General features: G+C 41.5%; 2 protein-coding genes across 12 annotated transcripts; one reads left to right on the top strand and one right to left on the bottom strand.

Annotated features, from left to right (window-relative positions):
• Window positions 1-1,227: 1,227 nt before the first annotated feature.
• LOC308111402 (uncharacterized protein) lies at window positions 1,228-12,543 on the bottom strand. The gene is made up of 2 exons (XM_080466283.1): window positions 12,399-12,543; window positions 1,228-5,944 (listed from the first exon to the last, which is right to left on the bottom strand). Exon 2 carries the CDS (start codon window positions 5,807-5,809, stop codon window positions 3,344-3,346), a length of 2,466 nt encoding a protein of 821 aa, XP_080322409.1. The 5' UTR covers window positions 5,810-5,944; window positions 12,399-12,543; the 3' UTR covers window positions 1,228-3,343.
• Window positions 10,986-21,290, top strand: gsr (glutathione reductase). 11 transcript variants are annotated; one of them, XM_080466292.1, is made up of 13 exons: window positions 10,986-11,216; window positions 13,886-14,048; window positions 15,157-15,183; window positions 15,275-15,363; window positions 16,155-16,224; window positions 16,356-16,503; window positions 16,618-16,672; window positions 16,760-16,859; window positions 16,943-17,197; window positions 18,623-18,734; window positions 19,276-19,407; window positions 19,602-19,735; window positions 20,625-21,290. In XM_080466292.1, exons 2-13 carry the CDS (start codon window positions 13,905-13,907, stop codon window positions 20,772-20,774), a joined length of 1,416 nt encoding a protein of 471 aa, XP_080322418.1. In that variant the 5' UTR covers window positions 10,986-11,216; window positions 13,886-13,904; the 3' UTR covers window positions 20,775-21,290. The 11 variants fall into 11 exon arrangements, with proteins under 11 accessions (XP_080322418.1, XP_080322413.1, XP_080322417.1 ...); XM_080466287.1 differs by lacking the exon at window positions 10,986-11,216 and adding an exon at window positions 12,145-12,208; XM_080466291.1 differs by lacking the exon at window positions 10,986-11,216 and adding an exon at window positions 12,145-12,425.
• The last annotated feature ends 878 nt before the right edge of the window (window positions 21,291-22,168 follow it).

Raw genomic sequence — 22,168 nt, 5'->3', positions numbered from 1 at the left:
TCTGTACTTTTGCTCATGAAGTCTCCTGAAAACAGCGGACTGTGATGGCTTCGCTCCTGCTCTGCATGCCGATGACTCCAACACTTGTTCTAAAGTGTCGGCTGCAGACAGGAACAAACTGAACCAACTGGTGAGGAAGGCCAGCTCTGTCCTGGGCTGCCCCCTGGACCCTGTGGAGGTGGTGGGAGACAGGAGGATGTTGAAGAAGCTTTCATCCCTGATGGAGACCGTCTCCCACCCCCTACATGGTACCGTCACATCACTGGGCAGCTCCTTCAGTGACAGGCTTCTCCACCGCGGTGTCTGAAGGAGAGACTCCGCCGGTCCTTCCTCCCTGCTGCAGTCAGACTCTTCAACCAAGCCTGCTCCCAGTAGACCACTGACACACCACAACCGGACAATATCACTCCACTCCAACTGGGCAATAAGTGGTGCGATAACAATAATAATTTATAAAAACGTATTTACTATGTGCAATACATCCACCCCCATATTCTGTACATGTCCACACTTATAGGCACCGTGTGCATAATATTTAATATTTATCTATTTGTATTTTATTATATTGTATTTTTATGTTTTTTTTTAGTTTCTGCTATGTGTGCTTCTTTCTTTTTTTACTATCCTGTTGTACCACTGCAAATTTCTCCACATGTGAGATAAATAAAGGATATCTTGTCTTATCTTATCTTAAAGTCTCAGTGGTTCTGTCCTCAGCCGTTTCCTCCTCGTCGATCTGTTTCACATCTTCTTACAACACAGACGTCCTTCTTCTCCAGGAAGTTTGACGGTTGAACTGGCATTAGCCTGCGTTTTTTGCAAGTATTTTTCATGTTCCCCCAGCTTCACATTTGTTTTTCACCCAAACAAAGTCTGCATGCGTAAAATGTGGGGATTTGAATAACCAATGTAACCGGACTCAACTGCCAGTCAGCTGTTCCAATACTTTTGCATGTTTCCTGTCTTTAAAGCTACAAAACTAAAAGAACTGGCCTCACTGGTCCAATACTGTTGGACGAGAGCGTACGCTCAGCTCTGCTGTTAATCCCACAAATGCATGTCCACCACACCATTTAAAAGGAATCTAATGAGGAGAATCTACCAAACGTGTATTTGAAGGACTGTTTCTTCTGAAAACAAGGTTTCAAAATGATGAGAGAACTTCATGTTACACAATTAAGGTGAAGAAAAAGCAAAAGGCCACAGACAGTTTTTTTTTTTTAGGTTTATCTGGGTTTTAATAGAAAAAAGAAAGTTACACAATTGTTATAAAATCAAAGGTCACTATGATAATGAACACTGGCAATGTAATAAAAACAAAGACCACTTTAACAGGAACATGACAAAGAGTTGCACAAATGAGGGAAGGAAAAAAAAAAAAGCAAAGTGAAAGATTAATAAGAAAAAGAAAAACGATTAAACAACTTTAAAATTATTCATAACAAAGACTGCACAGCAGCTTCAGACTGCACTGGAAGGTAAAGTAAAGCACAGCCAACATGTCAGGTCAGAGGAGACCCTTCTTTATGGAGTATGAACAGCAGTTTATATTTATAGATATATACACAATAAATCTTTAGCCTGAACAAAAACATATATACAAAATAAAAACTAGGGGCAACTAAACCCTATCACCACAGGTCTAGCACCTCTTTAATCACCATATTATAAACAGCTGTCCTAATGCTGTGACCAGAGAAGACAGGATCACTTGTTTGTTAGTTTGTAGTGCTCACGAAGGACACGCGCTTCCTCTAGTCAGGAGTGGCCTTCAAGAAAGAAGGAAAAAATAAAAGGTGCATGGCTTTCTCGCTGTTACAGTAATAACTGAATATGGGTCGCTTTTATTTAGCTGTGGCTGCACACAAGACTGTTTAATCCCAAGGATAAATGAAATCTCACAGGATGGAACCTGTGCACAAATCAAAACCGACTCTCGGGAAGACAAACTTAAAGAGTTGCGCACATAAAATATATGCAACAAAGTTCAAGTGAAAATGCCCCAAAACAAAATTTTAAAATGAAAGTGGGTAATTCACACGAAACTGTACAAGAAAACAAAATTTTTAAATTTTATGTTGTTCTTTACATTTTCAGTCTATAAGAGACAAGCAAGTTCATGTTCTATATAAACAGGCCAAAGTCCCAAACTCTCATGTTTATCACCAGAATGTCGGCATCAATGTAAATACCTCTTCTTAATATCACAAGAGTTTACGCAGTACGATGCAAAGGTTTTTGTGAGGTGTGGGGAAAAATACGACGTAGCTGATACTTGATAATTTAATTAAATGTAAAGTGACAGAATAGAGGAGAAATTCTAATCCTCCTATTTCAGGTTGACCACTTTACTTTAAAACAGTATTTTTACACTGACATGTCTAGCAGAGTACTGCGCATCGACTGCTGGTCATCTACATCAGGTTCAATCTGAAATACTTCATTCATCGCAGCAGATGTTCCTGCTACACGCAGTAATTCATGACACATCCAAATGACAGTATTTACACCTTGCAGTGGCTTTTCATGGCTCCGTGTCGTTTGAGGAACAGACCAGGACACACACAACTGTTTACACGTGTCGTCAGAAAACAAACAGCCATTTGGATTGAACCGCTTCTTTCGGGAGGAGAATCAAAAGTGGCCGGGCCCTTTGAGGATCTATAAGGTCATACGTATTTGATGACTTTTTCTTGGATGAAAATGGGGGAGAGACGCCAGCTGATGGGACAGAAATCAATTTCCAAGACGCGTTGCCGTCGAGGAAACACAACTTGGGTCCAGACAACTTTACTCTCCTCAACCTGATTGTTGTTCCATTACTGGGATTCAACCTAATACTTGACTAAGATCAATTTTAATTCTCTGACAACGGCTGCAAATGAAATTGAACCCCCCAAAAAATGACATTGTACAAAAAGCATCAGCACATATATTTCATAATTACTGCGTGAGAAGTCTAAATGAGCCTGCAGTCCGAGTTCAGTCAGATGATGCACACATTCAAAAGAGGAAATCAAAAACCGACCGCCACTGAAATGAACCGCATGCTTGGATGTCTCCGACAGATCTGCTGGGTTTTTTATTTCTGTATCAGTATTTAACATCTGTATTACTAATTGCAGTTTATAGCAGAGGGCCCATTTTTCATAAATCATATCATGTAAATATCATATAATACATAAAGACAGCGTTAGTCATACTCAGATGTTAAAAACATCCACTTAATGCTTCAATTTAAAAAAAAACAACTGTCTTGATATTGATTTAACTAATATTGTCCAGGTGTAATACTATTTTTTCAAAATGGTACATGTTTCTTTAGATGTACTGGTCAATACATTCATGGAAAGACTCTGACAGTGTAGCCCATCACCTCATACTTTTGTCCCATCACTTTGCTCAGTCTCATTTTTAGGATTTGGCACTCTGGAACCACTTCAGAACCTTCAGTGTCGGGAAAAGTGTCCGTTCTCAGTCCCTGTGCAGAGATCCGCGGCTTGGGATGGTTGAGCACCACCACCGGCTGGTACGGACCCGGGCGCTTTACAAGCTGGTCCACCTTCAGCGGCATCGGGTGGACGACGGTCCAGTCGCCCCCCACAGGTACCTGAGCCTTATATCTGGATATTCTCATTTTTAGTCCCTTCTTGCATTTCTTCCACACGCCAACTTGAACCCTTTTCAGAGAGACAGTCAAATACTTTGAAGAGATGTCTTGCTCAGTTTTGATTGCCTGCTGAGAATCGTCCGGGGTCGAAGGCTCCTTTGCACACGTGGAATTTTTAGATTCCTCATCTGTGTTTGATTTGGAATCGGTAGACCCGCTGCTTTTGGGATCATCTGTTAGAGAGCAGTTCTTCTCCTCCTTGACGCAGTTGTTGCTGGGGGTCAGAGCAGAAGGCTGCTGAATACCCTTGTCCGACTTTTCTATTTTCACAGAGTCGTTTATCCTCTTGGTCAGCAGCAGGTCGTGGGTGAGCGATCCGTTCTTTGTGTCCACCCGAGCACAGTGGCTGGTTATCGGAGCTTTGTTGATCTGCTCGGCGACATTTGCCATCTTGGTGTGATTTTGAGTTGCACTAGCAGAACCCACATTTTTATCCATCACGATTCCTCGTAGAGCCATAACAAGGGGCTTGATGGGACCTTGATCCTCCCCTGGCTGTTGGCTCAATGAAAACACAGAAGAGATTACTGGAAAACTCTCCGGTTCGGACACAACCGCTTCTTTTGTCACCTCGTTAAATTTGACATCCTGAGACTGAGAAAAGATTTCTGAAGATGTGTAGTTGGAGAGGAAATCTGTTTTGATTGATAAGGGGACGTTAGGAGTCCTGGGTAATGAAAAAGGCATGTTTACACTATTATCCTTACTGAGTAAAACGGCTGGAGGTCTGATTTGAGCAGCTGTGACTACAGGGACACTGACAGAGGGAGAAGCTGATTTCAGATTTTGCGGGGTCATGGAGGCGGACTCCTTGATGGTTTTGGAAACAGCGTTGCTCTTATGGTGGCTCACCCCGGGCTCCACCTTCACAGCCACGGACACGTTTTTGGGGTCGCTTGGCCTTCTGGGTGGAATATTGAGGAAATGCTCTGGACGTACAAGCTTCCTGTCTTCCACCGCTCTCTGAGAGATGCTGGTTACTTTGCTGTCTGGATGCAGCGTGGTATTCAACATGTTTATAACGCCCCTGGAGGCCACGGTGGAAGAAGTTGCCTTGGGGCTCACGGGTGCTGTCGGTAGTCTGGTGCCACTGTTGCCTTCCCGCACAGGGCAGAGGACAGTTTTTGGAATCTTGTTTGGGACGACTGGGCTCGAGTCCAAGTTGATTATTTCCTGTGCCGGTCTTTTTAAACCACATTTACTTTTGATGACAGTATTTGGGAGGTTGTTGGAAACACTCACAGGAACTACAGCTGGGTGCTCAACAGTCACAGCTTTTTGTTCACACTGTTTCCTATTGACTATGCATGTGCCCATACTATTAGACCTCGCTGTGTTTGGATGATTTATTGTGGAGGACAAGGGTTTTCCCACAGTCAAGTTCTGAGGGACCATGGTCCTTGTGTCTTTGATAACGGACTCGTTTTCTTGTTGAGAGACGAGCCTGAGCTTTAACTCCTTTGTCCCATTGACAGTTTTTACCTCAACAAGTTCAACCAGGCAGCCAGCCGGGATTGAAACTTCTTCTGGCAGAGAAACTGTGAGAGCCCTGTTGTGCTGAATGAGTCCATTGAAGGGGGAACGTTCTGCAATACCGTTAGTGACGTGTGAAACATTTGTGTTCATTGTTTTCCCTCTCTGCTCATCTTTTCCAAGTCTGACTGCGGATACACTTGGGGGGGGTACCGACACTCGGACAACTGGTCGAGGTGGTGCTGGATCAGCAGTGGATGCGCTTGTTAAGGCACTGCAGACAGGGACCTGTGGAGCTTTTGTCATCCCGAGCTTAGCAGGCCCTTGACTGATGCTTTTGCTGTGCAAACGGTCGATATGCTTCACAAGGCACAGTCTCCTCATGTAGCCTTGTCCACAGTGAGGACATACGAACGGATATTTCGATGTGTGTTGCTTCAGGTGTGCATTCAATTCGGCTTCGCTGAAGGAGACGCTATTGCAATAAAAACAGTAAAATCGCGTTCCTGCGTGCTCCATCATATGCTTGTTAAACACTGTGGCATCTGTCGAGGCAAATCCACATTTCTCACAGTACATCACTTTGGAAGGGCCCAACACGTGGTCCATGTTGGGATGTCCACCATGCACAGAAGAGGGCATGTTTTGATAGCTGACGGGCTTCATGATGCGGTCCACCGGTCATCTAGCAGATGGTCTCACAAACTAAAGGTCTCAACTATACAGTGAAGTACAAATCCATCTCTATGTGACGTCTGGAAGGTTTATCCATCGGGATGGCTGCCACAAGGTGTCATGATCCTGTGAAAGGCAAAAAGGGGAAAATTAATTAATTAAGTAATTATATTCTGTTATTATTTTTTAATCACATTTATATAGATTTAAAATGACAATATCTTGAAAATAAAGTCAATAAAAAAGTGTTTATAATACATGAAGTTTAGATCCCTGGTGCGCTGTGTGGAGGAACGACGCAGACGAAGGTCCTTCACTTCCTCACCTCACTGCCACAGATAGCGGCAGCAACACAACAACTGAATGAGCCTGAAGCCACACCGCTCACACTCACGCTTCTAAAGATCCTGAACTCCCGCAAACTGTATATGCGCCGATTAAATAATATTGTAGCGGTGGCAGGCGACAGCGATGGACCGACGACTCGTAACACAGAGAAGGTCCTGGTCAATTCCCAGTGGCTCAGAAGTTTCTGGGTCGGAAAGGAGCTGCTGCCTCCGCCACCGCCTCCTCTCTGTCCTCCTCACTAGTGATTTTTGTACAGGGAAAAAATTTGACTGCGTGACGCGGTGATAAAATGATTGTAGGAAGCCTTTTCACCTACGATGCCACCGTAGTCCATTGATGCTTACCTGCCGTACGTGGAGACGAATGTTCGAGTCCTAATCGGTGCATTGATTATTTTAAAGACACGCTTTTGTTTATTCTTTTTATTTTCGATCCGCCATTCCTCAATATTATTACGTAGCATTGAGGTTAAAGTCAATATATGCAGTCTTATCTTCACTTTTATGCCAAGCGGGTTTTGTGCCTCCAGAGTTTCTGTTCAGTGGGAACTGGGTCTAAACGGCTCTTAAGTGTTGAAGGACACCGACCCCTGGGCGAGTAAAAAATGGGACATTTTTTCGATGAAATGTTGATTTCTATGAAATCATTAATGTGATCAGCGTCTTGAGATAGATAAGCATAATTATTGATAATGCATAACTAAAGGCAAACTGAGAAAATTTGGTATTTCAGAGGAGTGTGTCAAACTGGTAGTAGCCCTTCGTATGACTCAGTACCTATGAAGTAGCTCTCAGTATCAAAAAGGTTGGTGACTCCTGAAATACAGCATAAAAACCACTTCGTGAAATATTTCTTGGTGCAAAAATATCTACTGAAGTTAAAGATTTAAATAGAATCAAAATATGAGCTCCAATATGGGTACAACAAACATCATTAATGATAACTGTAAGCCAGCAGACATTGAGTACAAATGAACTTGTAAACTTCAGTTTCTTTATCCCTAACAATATAGTTTCAAAGGTGATCATTCCTGCTTCAGCTCAGAGCAAAAGAACCATTTATCTCTTCTTTCCATCTTCTTACAGGTATGTCAGGCTGTGAAGCCCGTTTTGTGTTCTGTGGTCCCCACCCTCATCAATCTGTGGCATGCTGATTCTATCAATCGTTTGTCCTTTTCTCCTTTACTCGTCACTAAACCGACCAGTTGAAGCAGAGGGCCGTAATCTCTGGATCTGCCATGGAATGAGTTTACAAAAGAATTTAGTCCTTCATAGTGAGTGAAGTAGATATTCGGAGAGTACATCTACCTCTGTTCAGCCACACAGTAGCACAAATACAAAAGTTTCAACTGAGGCGAACTGTGTAGAGACTTTTAATGAGTCACATCAAGGTATAACTCAAGACCGTATGGCTTTCTCATAATGCCTGACCATCATTTCACCTCTTACACATGGTAGACATTGCAGGTGACGTGCCCAACAATTATTTGTGTTTGTTATTCTGGACCTTTTGTCCAGACTCGTCACGCTTTAAAGACTTGATCACACAAAGATTGCATGACCGTATAAGCCCTTTTGCCTTGACATGGCCGGGACCAGAGACGGGTGTGGATGACGTGATGTTTAGCATTATTTGCTGTTCATATCACCACTGCGACCTCGGATGAACTACATGAGAAGGAAGACAAATGGATGGATGAAGGTATATAAAATAGCGCTGGGAAAGTTAATGCATTAATGATTGATTGATTAATTAATTGTGCCAAGTTCAATGTGATGCCAAGTCAGAACCAATAGGAGCGGTTGAGGTAGGCCTGAGACCTAAAAGAACAACAATTACAGACTTTAATTTTAACATTTTAATTTCAAACCAGTCCGAAGAGTGCTAAAGTAATTTATAACAACTGCAGATTTTAGTTGTGTTTTTTTTTTTAATGGCAGGAAATGACGGAGTCTCCAGTGTCACTTAAATAGAATTTGGAGCATTGATACATCTTTATAGTCACCGGGCCTCACTTCATATGTGATGCTACAGGACATCCTGCACAAACAGACCAAAATTATATAGGTGCATCACTATTTATCCATCTACTACCTTTTAGTAACGGATTTACTTCAGCGATCGTCATCAGCTGACAGTCACATCAGCTATTACAGAATGTGTGTCAGGATGAGTGGTCAGGAACACCGGAGCCCCTCAGGGCACCGTCCTCTCTCCCTTCCTCTTTACCACAGACTCCAGCTACTGCACTATGGAATCACAGGAGTGCCAAAATTAGAGGGAAATAAATGTGGAAATATAAAGAGAACCATTAATAAAAAAAATATACAAAGGCAGTCATATTATTTTCTATCTTGTCTTTGCTTATTCCATTTTCTCAGTGCTTCTCCTCTTTTGTCTTTGTCTTTTCCATTTGCTTTTTGTCATTGCATTTACTCGATGAGTCAAGCGTCTGGAAAAGACAAAAGCAATACAATGCAAATCAGCGAGGGCTGTGGGCGGGTCTTTCTGTTCAGGGTGACTTGTCAATACCTGAAGTCATGTTTTCGTCTGCGTGATTTATTTATTTATTGGTTTGTATGTATTTTACCAACTTTTCACAAAAACTACTCAACCACATTGCATAAAATTTTCAAGGATGATTTGTCATCATCCAGGGACCAATTGATTAGATTTTGGGAAGTTAACGTCAAACTGTTTCCAAATAAATCCTGCAAAACTGCGAAAAAAATGTCCCATTCATCTCTTTTCACCTCATCACATTAAATTTCCTTTGAAATTTTCTAGTAACAATAGCATTAATACAGAAACCCTTGCAGCCGCTCCGTAACCTGGCAGCTGAGCCGTTTCCATAGGGACAAGTTAAGCACACAAACGCACAAACATTATCGTATTAGCGGGGTTCAGATACTACGAGGATTCTATCTAAATCTTCAATCCCTGACCAGAGAGAGGAATGACACTCGTTTACTGGTAAGTTTCAAACTAACATGCTAATGTTATTGGTAATATATTGGTAGTTCTTCACTGTTGCTGGTACTTATTGGTTCTAACTTTTTTCAAAATAACACTCCTCTATCCCTTTTAAAATGGCCCGTCCCTCAACTTTTTTAAACTACCCATCCTTATACGTTTCTCAAACATATCAGTCCTCTAACTCTTATTGGTTTGTATGAATCCATATATTTTACCAACTTTTCACAAAAACTACTCACCCGAATTGCATTCAATTTTTAGGGGTGATTTGTCATCATCCAAGGATCAATGAATTTGATTTTGGGACGTTATTGGCTAACCGCATCTCAATAAATCTCAAAAAAACTGCAAAAAAATGTCTCATACAAAGCGGATCGAAAGGCACCTCATGAAGTAGATCAACCTCTGTTGCCATGGAGACGCTCCTTGCTCAGTGTTTCACACATTGATGTAGCTACCTGACCTACCTCGTTAGCATCGATATGAGCTAACGACTATCATGCTAGCAATGCTAACTCCGTTCAGCAAACAAATGTGTTATCCGTTCCGCTGAGTGCCCGTTCTAGTGAAAAATATTAAGATGCATTTAATATTACTTACTTAATATAACTTCTTTATTTTTATTCTGTCATATTGACATTTTAACTTCTATTCATGCTGTGCTCTATTCTGCTTGGAGAAACGCTACAAAGAATTTTGCTTTTGGGTTAGTAACGTATTTCTGTTCACTTCATTAAGTTATATGAAAGTCACGTTAGTTATGATACTGACCAGGAGTACTGACAGCACAGCATCTGTGTCACACTACAACAACACAGCTATTTGCACAAAATAGTGTTATAAGAAGTAGTATATGGGTATTTTTAGCAAATGGCATCTCATTATTTGTACTTGCATTGGCCAGGAACCCTGGTTAATGCCAGCAAATCCAAGAAAGCAACAGGGATGTAGACAACAATATAATTTTAATCAAGAATTCACAGTGGAACACTTTACACAGTGTCCCACTGTCCAAAGGGAACACTGTCATTTAAATGTACCTCGTTACTAAAACTCAAACCTGGCAAGCCCCAATCATCTTCCTCACCACAGACGCTGTAAGGGCCCTTAAGAACCCTTAAGATGTTAGCAGCACCCAGTGCTGCTAACATCAGTAGCCAGGTCAGCAGACACTGTCTATCAGTTTCTAGAACCTGTTCCAGATCTCAATTAGCAGTGGAAATGTCCCCAAGTGGTCGAAACACTCCACTATCATTGCAATTCCGCAGAGGAGTCCCCCCACAACCTTGAACGACCTCTGCCAGTGGCGCTTTCCCAGGTGATGAAGGCCATGGAGATGCTTGCTCCATGGCTTTTATCTCACCGTGACCTGTTCGCAGCTGAACTCGCTCCAATTTGCATGCTAGAGACACAAAGGTGTCCATGACGCCAAAGCCTCCATCATCGACACCAACCACAGACACCTGGAGCTTCCCAACACATCTGGCAAGCTCCTGTTTGCAGACTTCTCCTCCACCTGAAACACTTTGCAACCCAACAACCCCATTAAAGAGAACCTCTCTGATCTCCTCACCACCTCCACAGGCTCCCACAGGCTCGCGTGGTTTCCCCGCTGCTCTTCATACTGTACACTGATGAGTGCAGATCCACACAACCTCACTCACACCTGGTGGAGTTTGCTGACGACACAGTTCTCCTGTCTGCCCCCTCCCTGCACCACAGACCTGCTCTGTAGCAGTTCGTGTGACACCTCCCGCCTGGAGGTGACTGTCAGCAAAACCAAAGAGATGGTGGCGCCCTTCTCCAGCAGCTGAAGGGAAGTGACGGTAGCTGACACCGCCCTGATCCACGGCTGGATACTATCTTTGACAAACAACTGAGGTTCTCCTCCAACACAGAGGGGATCCTGAGGAGGATGTACCTACTCAGAAAACTGAACTCCTTCTCTGTCACTGAAAATATCTTCCTGACATTCTATTACACATTCATTGAAAGTGTTTTAGCTTCCTCGGGATGCTGCTGGAATCTCTCCATTACCCTACAGGACAGGAACCGCCTGCACAACATTGTGAAGGTGCGTTTTAAGTTTATTAGATGTCCCGTTTCCCACCTGAGGCATTGGGTCTGTCTAATCGTATTGACAGTGACTGAACACACACATTTGAGCAGCTCCCATCTGATCGCGGGTTCCGTTGTCCAGCCTGTAAGACCCAGAGAAGGAAAGCAACCTTTTCCCTCAGCACCGTTCTCCTGAACTCGAGGGGATACAATAGCTGTGTGCAATATTGTCTCTTGTGCAATATTACAATGTCTCCATGTGCAATTTTTACCTAAATGTTTACGTTTAACTCTACACTGTGTAATATTACCACTCTGTACATAATCTAATTTCATTTTAATGTGCCACTCTTGCCCACCGAACTACTCCTGAGGCATGACAATGTTCCTGCTTTTGATTGTCAGTGTTGTTGCAAAACCAAATGTTTACAATGCAGTAGATTTATAATAAAAATAAACAAAACACTAATTATTATTCAATTAAAGAATTTTGAAGATAAAACTAGACGGGATTTAAGATTTCATGTCTTGACCAACCTTCATTCATAATAATAATAATAATTTAAGAAAATGCAATCCAGATGTAATTTTGTAAATCCCAGTTGTGATTGCATTATCTATTAAAGATAGTAAATCTCTAAAGGGAGTTGACTACAACTACCAACCTTTGCATGCATTGGGGTTTTTTTTTCTCCAAGTATATTAAAGTGTAATGACCACAGAAGGGCTAGCCAGCATCAGAGAGAAGAAGCCGGGTGATATGTTTAGTATTCGAAATAGTCTTTCCCTGATTTAATACATTTCTATTTGTGTTCATCTTTAAAAAACTTTTTTTAAAAAAACCAACAACTTAGAATTGATTTTACATGAGAGTATCGATGACATAGTGAGGCTAACAGCTGAGACTGAGGTTACAGGAGAGGCCCGCTGAGCCCCTCCCCCTCACGTACAGCTTCTGCAGCGATTTCTTTAATGTCGGCAGCTACTTTTCTTCATGGGCCTAGCATTGTAAGCGCACAGATAACATCTCAGCTATTTTTTCCACATCTACATGTGTTTGAAACACAGCAGTAGTCCGGACTACGGAGCTATATTCCCTTTGAACCTCGTCAAAAGGCCCCACCGAACCACAACAGAGGTTCCCGGAGACCCGCTGTAACGTTAACACGGTCTCCGTGTCGAGATTCCTCACACGTACCTGGTTCGAAGTGTCATCAAACAGGAGGTGAATCTGCGGCGCCTCGTCCAAGTAAGAGAAAGAAACGAGTAAACTCCCTTTTCTGGACGGGATGCTAACGGTTGTCAATGGTTATCAATCGTTAGCATCGTTGTGCCGTTATGCTGAGGGATAGCTGGAAGTTAGCATCTGATGCTAGGACAGGAAAGCAATATCCGGAGAATATCAATATAAAAGCACGAAACACAAATGAATTATACACTCACTTTTATCTTCATTTTGTAATAGTTTCTCTCATCGTATTTGAATGTATTACACATTGCACTTTTAGGTGTCCAGTCAATGTACGCAAAAGGAAACACATCCTAAAAAAAAAGAATCGCTATAGCTGGTGATACTTTTTTTGGGCCATATTCCAATCCGTCAATTTCTGCAGTGCTGAAAAATACAATTTAGACTCATTACTAAAACAAGGAAATTATCGTTTCTTGCTTCTGCATTTGGAACAGTGGATGTGATATTTCGCCAAAAGAATAAATAATCTATACATCTATGCATTGTGTGATTAGCGACTATAGTCTGGTTTTATTTTGAAATGCATCACCGGAACTGAATATGCAGCTTTTTTTTCCTCTTTATTCAAGTCGTTAAAAAGACCGCATCGACGAAGGGATTCTCGAAAGGAAATTACGCAGAAATTGGATATTTACCCGGATTGCGATTCACTGCCGCCACAAAAACAGCGTACATCCCTGGACACCTTTGAGGTCTACGCCCTCGAGTATGACAACTTTCACCTTCGCGATATAAAATTTAAAGTTGTTCAGGAAAAACGCGGCTAAAACACCGCCAGCGTCACTTTTGCGCGTTTCAGAGACGGTCAGCGGGGTCGTCTTTTGTCTCTGCGGCGTGTTTAAGGGCTTTGTGTTTATTGAGTCCACAGTGACACAGGAAGTGCTTTGAAGCTTTTGTATCAGATGTAATAAAGTCAAACCACAGGCTGCAGGGGCCACACGGGTGTAAACAAGGGCACGCTGTGGACGAAAATGCCCTAATTAATCAAACAACATGGTGTTTGTAAGAATATGCAGGCTGTTTCCTGCTCTGTCAGGGACTCTGGCGCCACACAGGTGAGTAATACGGTGTATTAGGGATTTAACAAAAATAATGACTGACTGATATTCACTGATTAGATCTATAAATGGTCTGGACGGTGACGGTGGTGTTCTTGCTGCAGATCTGATTTCCACCTGTTATTGTAGCCCCCCATGCTGTAGCTCGTGCGAGGATCACCGTGACTATTGTGAAAAGTGATTCTGGGATTTGCACACCATTGTTGCGATTCATAATGACACAGCAGTGGCTTTCTCTTGGCCCTCCCATCTGGTCCGGCGAGCCGGGACACAAAACGCCTGGAGCTTCCTGGTTATGGCAACATTAATCCAGCTCGGCCGCACGCGAGCTCCTTGCTGCCTCACCGCCAGGAAACTTTTCTCGTCTCCTCCCAGGCTCGTTATTCGCCGCAGCATGGCCTCGGACCCGGCGGAGACGACCCGCTTCGACTTCCTGGTGATCGGCGGCGGCTCCGGGGGTCTGGCCGGGGCTCGGCGGGCGGCGGAGCTCGGAGCGACCACCGCCGTGATCGAGAGCCACAAACTCGGAGGTACCTGCGTGAGTAAAGATTTAAAAAAACAAAACAAAAAACTGTTATTCTTCCAGGCTGCGCTTTCACACACTCTTTCACACACTCGTTAGTTACCAGGCTCAGTGCGAAACCTCCGGGCTTTCCTTTTGTCTGTTTTCTTTTATTGTTTATCTCCAACGTGGGTTTGTTTGGCTCCTCTGGTCCTGAAGCCAAGTTGATAGAACGGATGAGCCAAAAGGATCTGGGTTATTTTAAAGATTAAAAAGTGTCCCACGCATATATTTCTGTACTTTCTTTTTAAGGTGCTTCAGATGCAGCAGGAAGAAGTACATTGAAAATCCTTATTATAATACCAACAGAAATGCACATGAACAGCATCCAAATTGACAGATTATGAATAAATGCCACCAATAAGTTAAAACGAAAAAGGTATCTGAGGTAAAAGAAGTAGTAACATAGTCCATTAATATTTCATTGGAGACTGGCTTTTTACATTGTGTTGAGCACCTCATGTTGGGTTCCTCTTTCCATTTTCTCAGATATCATATTACATGAAGTGCATTGAATAGGGGTTGGATTATTGCCTCCACACACAATAGACATTTAGATGTATTCAGTAGTAGATCAAATCTAGCAGATCAGTCCACATGACAAACGCACAAGTGTTTGTTTTTTTTAATTAATCCTCTCATTGTTGTAATGATTAAGGAAATATGGATAAGATGGATTTGTCCAGAGTTAGGTTTTATGTGCAGGATAATAGCCACTGCTCAGACTGACAATAAAACACTGATTAGAAGTCATAACTTAACTTGTGTCATTGTAGCAAAGCTACATGAGCATAGTTAAATGTAGTTAAACACTTTAGGATTTTATTAAGCAAATTACAAGCAAAGGCTAAATATTCCAACGAGTGAACCTCTGTCACACAAGAAGCTACAGTGGAATATGTTTCATTGCATTGCAAAGAGTTTGATTATTTTTATTTCTTATTTTTCAATCATCGTCCTAATCTATGCGCGTCTGATTGTGATGCCTGCTTCCTATACATTTCTTTTTTCATTTTGTGAAGAATATATGTTATTTGAATCCATCTCATATTGAATTAATTTGTCCTTTTTCTCCCCTTTTCAGGTCAATGTTGGCTGTGTCCCCAAGAAGGTACGGCTTCTTTATTATTTTTGTTTCACTTTCAAAATATGCATGAAGTTTTTCCCAAGATACCCAGTCCTGTGCCGTTGTTTGTTTACAGGTGATGTGGAATGCAGCAGTTCATGCTGAGTATCTGCACGATCATAGTGATTATGGCTTCGATGCAGGAAATGCCCGTTTCAGTTGGGAGTAAGTTGGAGTAACTGCTCCGGTGTTTTTCACTGTTTTGTGCAACTAAAAAAGCTCATTTGAAAGCTGCTGTTCCTGGAACAACGCAGTGTTTGATTTCACAGCACAACATTGCGGTTTGTCATATTTCTGTTGAGTCACTTCAGCCCACTTCTGTTTTTCTGCACCGTCTAGTTTAACTAAGATGGCCGTTAAAGATAAGCCCCGTAGAGGGAGTGGCCTGGAGAAACATGAGGAAACATGAGGACAAATGTTGAACAATGACTCGTCTGAATACGCAGGTTGATTCAGGTGTGCCAGTGAGAAGGCTTCCTGCATATATCCATAAGGTGTGAACAGTGCAGTTATCAGTGATGCAAAAAGTGATGTATCTGATAGAATGGACATTTTGACACACGATGAAGCTCTTGGTGTTTGTGACATTTCTATGAAACTTTTGATTTGGCTCTCTTGTTGACATGTTTGATAACCTGCATGTTGCAAGAGCAGAACCATTTTTGTCTATATAAATAATCCATTTGAAGAGACGAGGAATTTTCAAACCCTGTAACGTGTTTTGTTGCATGATGCATCCGTTAAATGTTTTATTGGATCAAATGTTAAGATCTAGATTTCACTTGGCAGCTGCGTGACAAAAGAAATTTGAGTCACAATCAGTTTATTTCTCTCCGTCTATAGTGACAGTGAGTATTCTCTTGTACTGAACAAACAGAAGAAATATTCATGTTCATACTTGACAGTTTATGCTGCGGACATTCTTGCTGCTGAATAACATATTTCTGTGTTTGCAGAACTCTGAAGGCCAAGAGAGATAACTATGTCAGTCACCTCAACCGCATTTATCGCAGCAATCTTGACAGGGTAATTTTTTATTTTGTTTTTGCTTATTTGACCCCTTGTATTTGTTTGTTTGTTTGTGCTGTGTACTGAAGCGTGGAACGAAAAGTGTAAAATAAAACCAAACCAAAAATGATGGAATTGCTCTTTTCAAGGCTAAAATCCAAAGCATCCAAGGACATGCCAGTTTTACCAATGATCCCGAGCCGACTGTGGAGGTCAATGGAAGGAAGTTTACGGCGCCTCACATCCTCATCGCCACTGGAGGGCATCCTTCTGTTATGAGTGATGAGGAAGTTCCAGGTTGGAGATTTTACGTGGAATGCAAACATTGCTTGATGTAGCTGTGTCTGAGCATGAATCAACAAATTATGAAACCATGACATTAAAACATTGCTATTTTCCCATAAAATGTAGGTGCTGCCCTGGGGATCACAAGCGATGGTTTTTTTGAGTTAGAAAGCCTTCCAAAGTAAGTCTCATACGTAATCTCTCCAGTGTTTGTCGGATGGCATCATAAACATCGGCATGTGGAGCTAAATATCAAATGTGCCAACAGACGCACAGTGATTGTGGGTGCTGGTTACATTGCGGTGGAGATGGCAGGCATTCTTTGCACTCTGGGGTCCAAAACGTCCCTTGTTATTCGGCAGACAGGAGTAAGAACCAAACCCAGAGTTACCCTGAACCAAGGCCTTGAATAAATGCCTCCAATTCACTTGTTCCTATATTCTTTCTGCAGGTTTTGAGGAACTTTGACGCTTACATAAGTGCAAACTGCACTAAAGAGCTGCAGAACTCTGGCGTAGATCTGTGGAAGAACACTCAGGTGAAGTGCGTGAGTAAGACGGACCGCGGTCTGGACGTGACACTCGTCACTAAAGACCCAGAGAAGAAGAACGACGAGGAGAAGATCAGCATCATCCAGGATGTGGACTGCCTCCTGTGGGCCATCGGCAGGCAGCCAAACACCAATGGACTGAACATCAGCAATGTGGTAACAGTCTGCTCATTTACTGTGGATTTGATTCACAACTTGGAAAAATGGAAAAGCAGGCAGTTGTCTACTGAAAGACTGGTTATCCAAAGCTGTTATTGTGATCATTCCTAATGGAGCTTCAATGGGGTGAGAAAAAACAACATTTATAAGCGAAACAGGAAGATTAATTAGTATTAGACGTTAGAATAGCACGCTGTGACGTCAGGGTTTGGGCTTAGAATCCCAATGAGGGATGTCTGTGTTGCTCTGTAAATTTGAAATGAAATGTAAAATTAGTGTGTGAAAGAAAAAGGTAACCTATTAAAAATACTGCGCTGTAAGATAGGTGTTTAAGTCAAAAAATCCACAGTGAATTCAGGAGTCCTAAGTCGACAGAAATATTTTAAGTCCTCCTTCCGAGCTCTCTGCAGTCTGTTTGAGCTCTGCGCTAGTCAGAGAGGGCATTCAGCAGAAAGCCAGATACCCCAAGGTCAGGGATTTTATTGGATAGTTGGAGTTGTTGGATTGAAGGGACGGTGTTGAGGTGCCTAGTGTGAGCACCTCCTTCAGTTCGAAGGGACAATTTCTTTACTGTTATCGGTAGAGGAATGTCTTTCAGTTCATCTTTGTAGAAACGCCAAACCAGTGAAGAGGTGCTTGTGTTTATAGTGAGCAGCTTTGTGTCAGAAGTTCATCTCAGACTCGATGGAAAATCTCACAGCCTCATGATTTTACTTTTTTATTTGGACAGAATCTTTGCTGAGTCATTCAAAAACTGGAAAATCTCAAACATTGGACTCAACGGCCATACCAAGTGTTCCTCTGCACACTGTTCTCTTCCTCTGATGCAGGGTTTAGTACAAACCCAGACATTCAACAGAGAAACAAATGGTGTCAACAACAAATAAACTCAGAGTATTCAGATACATTGAAAACTATAATTCGGGGGAGTGCCGGAGTTCACAAAATGAAATGAGCGCAAATATTTTGCTTGATGATGATCCAAGATAAACAAGAAGGTGATCATGTCATACAATGATAAGATCATTGTTGCTGGCAGGCTGCCATGTCTGACCATTCAATTGGCCCACATTCAAAACAGTGCAGCCAATATATTCCTACGACGGCTTTTAAAGTGACAGTTCTTGTATGTCAAGGGTAGTGTAAATGACGTATTGTAACGGCAAGTCATATTTTGCAAACCTAAAACTGTTCTTGTGCTGTTTCAGTGAGGACTGTGACCATGAGGGATGTAGGTGCAGGTTGCACAAATTAATTTTTTTTGGTTTCTTGGTTCTTGTCTTTTTACTGCATTTTCATTGTCAACACAGGACAGGAAGAGAAACCAGAAGCAGCCAAAGCATAAATCCTATATTTTCTTAAAACTCTTTTATCCGAGCAGTCTTTCTTTGTTTCATCTTTCTTTCCACTGTGTTTTTCCAGGGTCTCGATACAGACGAAAGAGGTCACATCATTGTGGATGAGTTTCAGAACACCAGCCGATCGGGGATCTACGCTGTCGGGGATGTTTGTGGCAAAGCTCTCCTCACACCTGGTAGGAAGCGGCAATGAAAGTTGCCTCAACTATATTTTTGAATGGTTGTCTATATATCTTCATAATTTGATTTGGTAAACATTCACATATGAATAGGTGATTAAGATAAAATCAGACTATAGTAATCCCACATGGGCAAATTCAGTCAATCCAGCAGTGCAACATTACACAAGTACTCAGGATAGTTGCACAAGAGAGAATAGACTATGGAAATATAAATACTGTAGATACCTATATTTTTCAGTTTCCTCTTTAGCTTTCGTGTGCTTTAATTGTCTTTATGATTAATGTTGTCATACAGTGTGCGATTTTCCCTATTTGTGTTCTTAATTAAAAATTTCTGTTCTTCCGTCCTATAAAAACAGTTGTTTCGGAGCAGAACATGTACTTAAAGCATTTCACTGCATGTTATACTATGTATAACTGTTGTGTGAGATAAATATAGGACTTGACTTGGAAATACATTGAGTGAAAATATGGGGGGGGGGGAATACACATAGTATTAGTATTAACAGTAGTATAAATATGTTATATGTTGCAGTTGCCATCGCTGCAGGCAGGAAACTGGCCCACAGACTCTTTGAGGGCAAGAAGGACTCAAAGTTGGACTACTCCTGCATTCCCACTGTGGTGTTCAGCCACCCGCCGATCGGCACTGTGGGCCTCACCGAGGGTGAGTACGCCTGTTGGTGGGTTTACCGCTGTGGAGTTATGTGATGATGAACAATGGCAGTTTGCATTTTCATCACTGTTTGCCCTTCCTGAAGTTTAATTCATGGATAAAAGTTTAATGTACATGTAATACTGTGTGCATGCTGGTTTTTCCTCAGTTTTCACATTTAATTCATTATATTATTCATGTCCCAGAGGAGGCCATCAAATCTCGAGGAAAGGAGAATGTGAAGATCTACAAGACTTCGTTCACGCCGATGTATCATGCCATCACAAGCAGGAAGAGCCAGTGCATCATGAAGCTGGTGTGTGTGGGCAAAGAGGAAAAGGTACAAGCAAACAACTTCGTGTACAAAGAAATTGCAATTCCAGAAACTGATAATTTTTTTCCCCTCAGTAATCACAGGTTTCACATGATTTGAACTCCAATAATCCTGTGGTAATTAGAAGTTAACATTTAACGCTCAACCTTTTCTATTTGAAATGTGTGAACTTTACCTCTGGAATTCATTCCACAAACACAAAAGAGGTACATTTAAATATGAGAAAATGTTATCAAGTCACAGGCTACTGTTTGGAATTGGGGGAAAATAAATTAATAAATGTATAGTTAGACTGACATTACAGAGATTTTATACATAGAGCATAAATTACTCAGTTTTATACAATTCCAGTATTAAAACCATCAAGGAAGACTGCCTTAGATTTTTGACTAATATTATGGTATACTGGACCAAATCCTGAATGTGGGATGTGACTTTTTCCTTTTATTTTCTGTGGAGTGAAACAGTAGCTCTCCCCGTGTCAGAACACACATGCATTAATTAATGCACTCAAGGTCTTGAAAGGCCTCAGTTCTGCTGGTTGTAAATGACTTCCTGGTATAACAGCCCTGAATTTAATCAATGTGTCATCGTGAAGCTCTGCAGAAGGCCTGGAAACAAGCTGCTAATTCAAATCAGGGGTCTTGAAGGACAGTCTAGAACATGAAGGGCAGTGGCGCTCAAGCAGCAACATCTGCTTTGAAAATCACAATCAAGGATGAAGTTTAGGAAGTTGCTATAATTACTTTTATCGTGTATATATTCATTCCAAAAAACAACAACCTTGACTTCATCTCTCAAAGGTTCTTTCTGTTCCAACCAAAGCCTGTTCAGATGTTGTTTGTTGATGTATTTTTGATTTTGTGTACTTTAACACTGAGCTGTCTGGTTTCAGGTGGTGGGTCTGCACATGCAGGGTCTGGGCTGTGACGAGATGCTGCAGGGGTTTGCCGTCGCCATCAAAATGGGCGCTACCAAAGCAGACTTTGACAAGACGATCGCCATTCACCCCACCTCCTCTGAGGAGTTTGTCACCATGCGTTAACACCAACAATTCCACCCACCGGCCCCTCCATGCATCCCTATACGCCCAGACAAAGCATACCAGGATAGAATCGATCCTGTTCAATACTCTCGCAGCAGTTTGATGACTTGCTTTATAAAAACTACCTACAAATTTCCATTTCTTCCATTTAACTGACCTTTTTTGTGCGCAGTGTTTCCCTTTTTTCTAATTCTACCTTGATGGACCAAGACCAAGTTATGGCCTTTCTAAACTGTACTGTGGGTCTTGATTATCAATTGAATACTATGAGTTTCTTTTAAGTGATTGTGAAATGGAAGTGATGGATCTGCAGGTATTGTGGTCATCAGATGGCAGAAGAAGTCAGAACGACTTATCTCTGATTGTTTGTGTTTGATTTGTTAGTCATTTGTCATATAAATAATACAAAATAACACTGCTGCTTTTTAAGGCACCTATTAACTACCAATGCAAGGTCATGATATATATCAACTGTACTGTTCAAAAGAATCAATAAACCTTCAGCTTATTTCTTACCTGCTGTCATTATTTTCTCTCCATTCGGTGATTCGACTACATGGTATGTGGTAATACTGGTAAACTGCCCATCCTTCCATCTGATTACAATGAACTTGGGCTGGGCCAAAAATGACTAATTTCTTTACATTTATATATAAAAAAAGTGGGTGGGGGTGTATTCATGCTGAAGGCAAAGTAAGACTGGATGATTCAATCAAAACGTGAAACGGTAATGTCGCATCAAGAGCAACAGAGAGCTCAGTGTTTGGTAAACTAATGTGTTAATTTTGGAAGTAAATCTTATGCCTTGTTTTCTTTTTCAATGTTATTATAGGACAATGCATTTGTGGGATATTCAGCAGAGTTGAGTATGTGTGTTGCACCTATTAGATATTTGTAATTTTCCCTCTGCCATTTCCAAACAGCCTGTTATATTTTGTGTTTTCATAAGACCCATTGATACAATTCAGAAATATTTCTCTGAATTCAACCCATCTTATTTGTAGTTACCTTCCATGCAGACAATATGAAGGTGGGATTTAAAACCTCCAAACTTAGTCATAAGGGTTCCTCTCACACTTTAATACCAAGGGTCCACAAGGGCCTGATTTTATCTTGAGTGAGTTGGACTGGTGAAATAGTGCCACAATAACCTTTAATTTTTCAGGGTTTTTTTTTCTTCATTATCGGCTGAGCATTTTGACATTATATAGAACTGAACAAAGCAAAAAGACAGAACAAACACAGGATAGTAGGGGGAAACATGATTTCATATTAAATTAAGGCAGGTGTCCGCAAAGCCTCTTCCTTTAAAGAAAACCTAATCCACTTTTCCCAATTTTTGAAAAAGTCAGTTCTATTTCTGAGAGAAAGTAGTTTTTTCCATTGCGAATAGT

The sequence above is a fragment of the Lipophrys pholis genome (assembly GCF_963383615.2).
Source record: "Lipophrys pholis genome assembly, chromosome: 6".
NCBI lineage: Eukaryota > Metazoa > Chordata > Actinopteri > Blenniiformes > Blenniidae > Lipophrys > Lipophrys pholis.
This window is presented reverse-complemented; position numbering and strand designations above follow the sequence as displayed.

What these genes read in the sequence shown, in the direction of transcription:
- LOC308111402 (XM_080466283.1), bottom strand. Translation starts at nt 5,809, where the DNA reads ATGAAGCCCGTCAGCTATCAAAACATGCCCTCTTCTGTGCATGGTGGA.
- gsr (XM_080466288.1), top strand. Translation starts at nt 13,806, where the DNA reads ATGGCAACATTAATCCAGCTCGGCCGCACGCGAGCTCCTTGCTGCCTC. An exon ending in ACAAACTCGGAGGTACCTGC is followed by an intron (nt 14,049 to 15,156) that starts GTGAGTAAAGAT and finishes TCCCCTTTTCAG; the next exon opens with GTCAATGTTGGCTGTGTCCC. An exon ending in AATGCCCGTTTCAGTTGGGA is followed by an intron (nt 15,364 to 16,154) that starts GTAAGTTGGAGT and finishes CTGTGTTTGCAG; the next exon opens with AACTCTGAAGGCCAAGAGAG.